We start from the raw sequence: 7031 nt of genomic DNA on the forward strand, positions 1-7031 counted from the left end.
TGACCACTTCCCACTATCTTGGCATCGAGTGGAAATGACAATTTTGGCTGCGGCAGAAGCAGAAATATCGAATGATTTTCTGATCTATCATGATGTGCAGTCTATTGCAACCCTATAAGCGTCGTATATGCATAATACCCACCAACCAGATGTAGCGATATAAAAAGAAATGCCCTCTTGATAACTCATTACTCGATCGTCCTTGAAGACGCCAAGCACAGCCTTGTATAACCCTTGAAACAGCCAACAACCAACACAATGACTCGTTGACAGCCCACGCCACGAACAAACCGGCGCCGGAACCGGTGACTTTTACAGCATGCGGCAGTCAAACGCTGGATACTCACTGCTGCTTCAGTTTTCCGTTTTGACATTGACAGAATCGCATCTGCGTTGATCTATCTGCATTTCCACCATGACGATGCCGGCCGATCAAGAGGATGTCCCCTCTGTTGCTGATCGGGTTGCGCCTCAACACGATGGACCCTCTACAGATGAAGTGCCTCCAATGGAGCTCCAAGGCTTGAAGCTATACGCGATCCTGGTGGGCATCTTCATCGGCGCATTGCTAATGTCTCTCGATGTCTTTGTGATATCTACGGTGTGTATTCTCTATCCAGCATCAAGTAGTAAACTGATATCCGCAGGCCCTTCCATCCATCATCGCCGACTTCCACGATACAGCCGGCATGTCCTGGTATCCCGCCGCCTACTCGCTCACTGTCTGCGCCATCACGCCTCTCGTCGGCAAGATTGCCACCGTTTTCCCACTGCGCTGGGTGTATCAGTGCTTCTTCCTGGTCTTCGAGATTGGCAGTGCGATATGCGGCTTTGCGCCGAATAGCGCGTCCTTTATCGCAGGCAGGGCTATCGCAGGCATCGGCGCTGCTGGTGTCGCCGGGGGTGGATTCACAATCGTGCTGAACATCTCCTCGCCGAAGAAACGGCCGATCAACATGGCTCTCATCAGCAGCTGCTTCGGGATCGGACTCATCCTGGGCCCCATCGTCGGCGGTGCACTCACGCAACAGGCAACATGGCGCTGGTGTTTCTGGATGAATCTGCCCCCTGGCGCTATCACTCTGGCTGCGCTGTTCTTCTTCTTTCACCCACCCCCGATGCAGCGCGTCGAGGGCCTTCTCAAACGGATTCAGAGCCTGGATCTGATCGGATGTGCCATGTTTGTCCCGGCCATCTTCATGGCGCTGATGGCGTTGCAGTGGGGGGACAGCTGGGGCTGGTCCTCGCCGACAATCATCGGGCTGTTTGTGGGCGCTGGCGTGCTGCTGTTGCTGTTTGCCGCGTGGGAGGTGTGGATGGACGATGACGCAATGATCCCCCCGGTGGCCCTGCGCCGGACAGTGACTATCTGCGTGCTCTTCACCTTCTGCCATATGGGGATGATGACCATCCAGTCGTACTATCTTCCTCAATGGTTCCAGGGCGTGCAAGGAGTCGGTGCACTCGACAGCGGCGTCCGCTTACTGCCATCGGTGCTATCGCAGATCGTGGGATCTCTCATTTCCGGTGCTTTAGGTGAGCTTCTGTCCATTCTCAAGGAATTCTCTGGATGATTTGAGTTTATAAACTGACCCAGAAAGCGCCGCACATCAAGTATTACAACCCATGGTTCTTCATCGAGCCAGTCCTCATCTGCATCGCCGCCGGGATGTATACGCGATTCACCGTGTCGACGCCGGCCAGCCACTGGATTGGCTTCCAGGTACTCTACGGACTGGGCATTGGCCCTGGGATGCAAATGCCATCGCTGGCAGTGCAGCTGGCCCTGAAGGACTGGCCCAAGCTGGTGCCCATCGGTGTCTCACTGCTCCTGTTTGCACAGTATCTGGGCGCCACTGTTTTCCAGGTCATCGGAGGCACCATCTTCAACTTGTATCTGAAGCGGCGACTCACAGACATTGGATTGAGTACAGAGCAGGTTTCTCTGCTCCTCACGTCAGGAACCTCGCAGGTTCGCCAGACAGCCGCCAAGTATTTTCCTGACCTGCTCGAGCCTGTGCTAGAGGCGCTCAACTATGCCGTCACCAGAACCTTTGTAAGTGTTATTTGCTATGTACTTGAGATATGAACTAACAGAAGACCAACAGTTTGCTCCAGTTGTGGCAGGGGGGGTCGCCTTTCTGCTTGCGTTTGGCGTTGAGTGGAATAGAATCGAGATAGCCAAGAAGCCCGAGGACGACAAAGAGATGGGCAGCCAACTGCAGCATCGTGACCAGCCCTCTACGTTCGAATTAGCCCCGCTAGCAGGCGAGCCTCAGGCGTCTCAGGCATCACTCGATGCCGGTGAGATGTTCGAAACTGCCAAGCGGAGATCCAATACGGAAAGCTGGAGCCCAGTCCGATAGCAGACAATCAATGGAGCAGCATTCTTCAGATGAAGCGGTTATTCCAGCTGAAGAGGGTATTACTATATTGTTTGCCAATCAGTTGGCCGTTCTTGACGCCGAGGTCGAACAACATGTCGGACGGGAAATGCCCGAAGATGTGCGTCAGCTGGAATGACCAAGGGGTAAAGGCAGTTTTCAGGTCATATTAATCCCGGACTGATAAATCAGAAGATAAGGCAGTGTGATAAGGCAGTGTGATTAAGTGATTCTGCAGGTGATAATGCCGAGATTCAGCTACAGTCAGATTATCAGTCTATGCGTGAATGTCTTGTATCTTGATAGTATCATATTACCTTAATGTGGACATATCGCACGGAATATAAACTGGCAGCATGCCATTGCCCGTTCTGACAAACTTTAAAGACAGGCTGGGCATGAATAACCATCCCATGATAGAATGACACCTCGAGTTACACAATATGCAGTTTGAATGTCAGCATGCACCCATCCTTGTCGAATAGAGCCAATAAGCAGCATTCGGGGTTTGGTCAGCCTGACAGGCCTGAAAAATAAATACCAACGTCAAGTGCGATACAAACAAGAGCAAAACTAACGACAGCGGAATCATCATGTCTATGGCTTCTCAGATCAAGTCTTTCGTCCTCGGTCTTCCGTACTTGATCGGGTTTATGTTCAACCTTCCCCTCCTCAATCGACTCTCTCCGTCTCCACTGCTAGGCAATAAAAATTCAGCTGGTCTGAAGAAGCGGTTGATATGCCATGTCGTCGACGAGCTGGCACTGAACAAACCGGAGCAGCTCTTTTGCGTGCATCCCATCTCGAATGACCTAGCCCAGGGATGGCGTCATATCTCCATGAAAGATCTTGCAGACGCCGTCAACTACACAGCCTGGTGGATTGAGAAGACGATTGGCGTTGGAACAGGGGCAGAGCCTATAACGTATATCGGCACAAATGATGCTCGTTATGTGGCATTCTTCCTAGCATGCCTGAAAACTGGTCATGTAGTCAGTATTCAACGATTCTATAGTCCGATAGAGTACTAACATGCCAGGCACTCCTACTCTCTCCCAGAAACTCGACGGCCGCGTCGCTGCATATTCTCGGTGCGACGAGATGCTCCAAGATTGTGTACAGCGATAGTCGACGCAAGTTTGTTGGTCAGCTACAAGATGCAGACGTGGGCATCCGTTCGTGGGAGATGCCTGATCTGTGGAAGGTCTTTGGTCAGAAGAGTGCAGTCTATCCATTCACGGCAAGATATGACGATGTGGAGGATCAGGCGGCTGTTATCATCCATAGTTCTGGCTCGACTGGTGGGTTATCCGGATATGTCGGAGATATTGACATAGCTAATACCAGCAGGTCTGCCCAAACCGGTGTATCTCACCAACGGATTCTTTGCAGTTATCGACAGATTCGACCAGATCCCAACACCAGCAGGCCGACAGAGTGCGGTGCTTAACACGGCGATGCCCGGACAGTCTGTCTTCAGCATGTCGCCAATGTTCCATATCATTGGCCTCTATGTGTGCACGGTGCCCATATTCCATGGCAAGCCCATTGTGCTGAGCCCAGAGAGACCGATGACGGATGCTTTGCTCACCGAGATTGTCGATGTCACCAAGCCCGATGGCGCAATTCTCACGCCCTCTGTCATTGAAGACATTATCTCGTCAGAGCAGGGCAAGGATACTTTAACTAGCTTCAAAGGAATCTTCTACGGTGGCGCCCCGTTCTCCCCTGGCGTTGGCGATTGGTTGCAGCAACACGTCCCGATTTACTCCATCTTTGGCTCCAGCGAAAGTGGGTATATCGGCTGTTATACCCCACTTGACAGCGAAGACTGGCAGTATCATGAATGGAATCCTCTTCTAGGAGCCAAGATGGAGGACATTGGAGATGGAGTATACGAGTTGGTCATGCACAGGGACGGCAACCGGGATTTCAAAGGCATCTTCCACACCTTCCCAGATATCCAGCAGTATCGAATCAAGGATCTGTTCGTGGCCCATCCCAGCAAGCCCGGTCTGTGGAAATACTACGGCAGAAGCGACGATGTGATTGTGCTGAGCAATGGGGAAAAGTTCAATCCGATCGACATGGAAAAGGCTATCGAGAGAGATCCGTTGGTGGCGAAATGCCTCATCGTCGGCCAGGAACGGTTCCAATCAGCTCTGCTCGTGCAGGTTGACTGGCAGCAAGTTGGCAGCGAAGACAGTGATTCTATCATTGGGAGAATCTGGCCTGCCGTGGAAAAAGCAAATCGAACGGCCCCTGGACACGCGAAGATATTGAAGACGAAGATCAAACTGGTTGCGGAGTCCAAGCCATTCACGCTGACTGCCAAAGGGTCAATCCAGCGGAGACAAGTGGCCAGGGACTATGCCGACGACATTGAGGCTGTGTATTCGCAGGTTGATGAAGAGACCACTGCTTTGCCTGCGGCGGCGACATTCAACGAGATCAAGGAATACATCAATGCCACTGTATCTCGACTACTCTCTGTAGAGCACGTCAGCAATAGCAGTGACATATTCTCCCTGGGAATCGACTCGCTGCAGACTCTGCAACTCGGCAAGATTCTACAAGGCGCTGTTCGTTTCTCAAAACCAGAAAGCAGCTACCAGAGTATCACCATCCAGAAGCTATACTCATTATCAACAATCGATGAGCTATCCGGATATGTATACCAGGTGATCTATGGTGGTCCGAGTTTCGTCCATGAGAAACACGCAGATGCACTCCGAACAGAGCGGGTTGCTGCAATGGTGAGCAAGTACACCATTGACTTGCCAAAGAGGAAGGCACAGCATTTCAAGCGGGCACGAACCAGCACCGTGATTCTGACCGGTTCGACTGGGTCGTTGGGCAACTATATTCTCAGGGAACTGCTGAACGAGCCCTCCATCCTCAAGATATACTGTCTCAACCGCTCTGGAGATGCAAAACAGAGGCAGTTCCAGAGCTTCAAAGAGAAGGGGCTGACCGTTGATGGCTTGGACTCGCGGGTTGAGTTCCTTCAGGCCCAATTCGGATCGGTGCAGCTGGGCCTGTCTGATCAGAGGTATACAGAACTGCAGCAGTCGGTGGACCTGATCATCCACAATGCATGGAAGGTCAACTTCAACCATCGCGTTGAGGCCTTCGAAAACCCTCATATCCACGGCGTGCGTCATCTGGTTGACCTCTGCCTGGCCAGTTCAAATGCGCCCCATCTCCATTTCATCTCGTCCATCTCGACCGTCGGTAACTGGACTTCCAAGCACAGCCAGTCCATTCCAGAAGCCACTCTCGACAGCCCCGATGTCACGATGCAGCAAGGATATGGAGAGTCCAAGTATCTCGCAGAGCAGATCTGCGCCGCTGCCTCGTCGGCCTCCGGGGTTCCCACTAGCATCCATCGAGTTGGGCAGATCGGGGGTCCAACGACAGCAAAGGGAGTCTGGAACCGACAGGAATGGCTGCCGTCGATGATTGCCACGTCGAAGACACTTGGGAAGATCCCAAAGACGCTCGGAAATACGTTGGTTGACTGGACTCCGGTGGTGAGTGTGGTAGGCCATCTTTCATGACTCGACTAACACTGTTTGAATAGGATGATGCAGCCAGAATCATCGTTGACATCACTCAATCCCGACGCAGCAACGAGCATTCCAGGCGAGCGGCTGTTTTCCATCTTGTGAATCCCAATGCCACGACTTGGGAGTCGCTGATCCCAGCTGTACAGAAGTTTTACCCAGTCGAGCCAGTTGACCTGAAGGACTGGGTTATAGCTCTAGAATCTTTCAACAATCCCACCAATGTCGATCTCCTGACCAAGCCAGCGCTGAAGATCATCGAGTTTTACCAGGAGCTGCTGAGCGCGGAGGATGTCCTCGTGGCAGAAACAAGACAAACCCAGGCTGCCAGCAAGACGATGCGTGCCATTAGGCCAGTCGATGCATCATTGATGGAGACTTGGTTGAAGCAGTGGAGTTTTTGATTTGTGAATTGGTATCAAGTTGGTAGTATTTATGGATAATGTCTTATGCGATGCTCTTCATTCATGGCACTCGCTGTGGTAATATCTACAAATCATTAGTAGAGCCTAGTCACGACAAATGAGAGCATAGCTGATCGGACATGTTGGGTAGTGTAGATATATATTTCGGTGGAGTGCAACAAGACAATAATCTATTCGAGAAACGCGAGCAAGGGGAGGCAGCAATAAAGAACAATTTCAGTGATAAATATTTGAGCCTTTCGTCTTTCCGCTAACCTGGAGTCTATTTTCAGTCGATGCTCTCCATACAAATTCCTGTGGAGAGCATGGCAGCCCCACTGCGGCTGAATCTCCTCATCCCCACATCCCCCTCATCTCCATCTCCCCATCTCCATCTCCATCTCCATCTCATCAACTCACATCAATGGCCTCACCCATGGCTCCAACTGCCACAGAACATGACTTCTGATCCCAATCCTTCGCGATTTCTTCCCCTCTCCTCCTCCCCTTCGCCAACTCCCAGCGCCCTCCAGCCGCGCCGACCGAGTGTCGACCCGACGCGTGAGATCTTTGCGATTATTAGTTAGGGTTAGGGTTAGGGTTAGGGTTAGGGTTAGGGTTAGGGTTAGGGTTAGGGTTAGGGTTAGGGTTAGGGTTAGGGTTAGGGTTAGGGTTAG

At 51.8% G+C, this 7031-nt stretch overlaps 2 protein-coding genes across 2 annotated transcripts; both read left to right on the forward strand.

Moving 5' to 3' along the window:
• Positions 1-118: 118 nt before the first annotated feature.
• On the forward strand, positions 119-2822 carry ASPWEDRAFT_42596 (uncharacterized protein). Its single transcript, XM_040835821.1, has 4 exons — positions 119-601; positions 648-1536; positions 1602-2056; positions 2109-2822. The coding sequence occupies exons 1-4, from the start codon at positions 416-418 to the stop codon at positions 2364-2366; spliced, it is 1788 nt and encodes a 595-aa protein (XP_040688299.1). The 5' UTR covers positions 119-415; the 3' UTR covers positions 2367-2822.
• A 124-nt stretch (positions 2823-2946) lies between these two features.
• On the forward strand, positions 2947-6647 carry ASPWEDRAFT_42597 (uncharacterized protein). Its single transcript, XM_040835822.1, has 4 exons — positions 2947-3376; positions 3424-3685; positions 3735-5917; positions 5968-6647. Exons 1-4 carry the CDS (start codon positions 2978-2980, stop codon positions 6352-6354), a joined length of 3231 nt encoding a protein of 1076 aa, XP_040688300.1. The 5' UTR covers positions 2947-2977; the 3' UTR covers positions 6355-6647.
• The last annotated feature ends 384 nt before the right edge of the window (positions 6648-7031 follow it).

This window comes from Aspergillus wentii, assembly GCF_001890725.1.
Source record: "Aspergillus wentii DTO 134E9 unplaced genomic scaffold ASPWEscaffold_5, whole genome shotgun sequence".
Classification (NCBI taxonomy): domain Eukaryota; kingdom Fungi; phylum Ascomycota; class Eurotiomycetes; order Eurotiales; family Aspergillaceae; genus Aspergillus; species Aspergillus wentii.

What these genes read in the sequence shown, in the direction of transcription:
- ASPWEDRAFT_42596 (XM_040835821.1), top strand. Translation starts at nt 416, where the DNA reads ATGACGATGCCGGCCGATCAAGAGGATGTCCCCTCTGTTGCTGATCGG. An exon ending in TCTCATTTCCGGTGCTTTAG is followed by an intron (nt 1,537 to 1,601) that starts GTGAGCTTCTGT and finishes TGACCCAGAAAG; the next exon opens with CGCCGCACATCAAGTATTAC. An exon ending in ATGCCGTCACCAGAACCTTT is followed by an intron (nt 2,057 to 2,108) that starts GTAAGTGTTATT and finishes GAAGACCAACAG; the next exon opens with TTTGCTCCAGTTGTGGCAGG.
- ASPWEDRAFT_42597 (XM_040835822.1), top strand. Translation starts at nt 2,978, where the DNA reads ATGTCTATGGCTTCTCAGATCAAGTCTTTCGTCCTCGGTCTTCCGTAC. An exon ending in GCCTGAAAACTGGTCATGTA is followed by an intron (nt 3,377 to 3,423) that starts GTCAGTATTCAA and finishes CTAACATGCCAG; the next exon opens with GCACTCCTACTCTCTCCCAG. An exon ending in TGGTTGACTGGACTCCGGTG is followed by an intron (nt 5,918 to 5,967) that starts GTGAGTGTGGTA and finishes CTGTTTGAATAG; the next exon opens with GATGATGCAGCCAGAATCAT.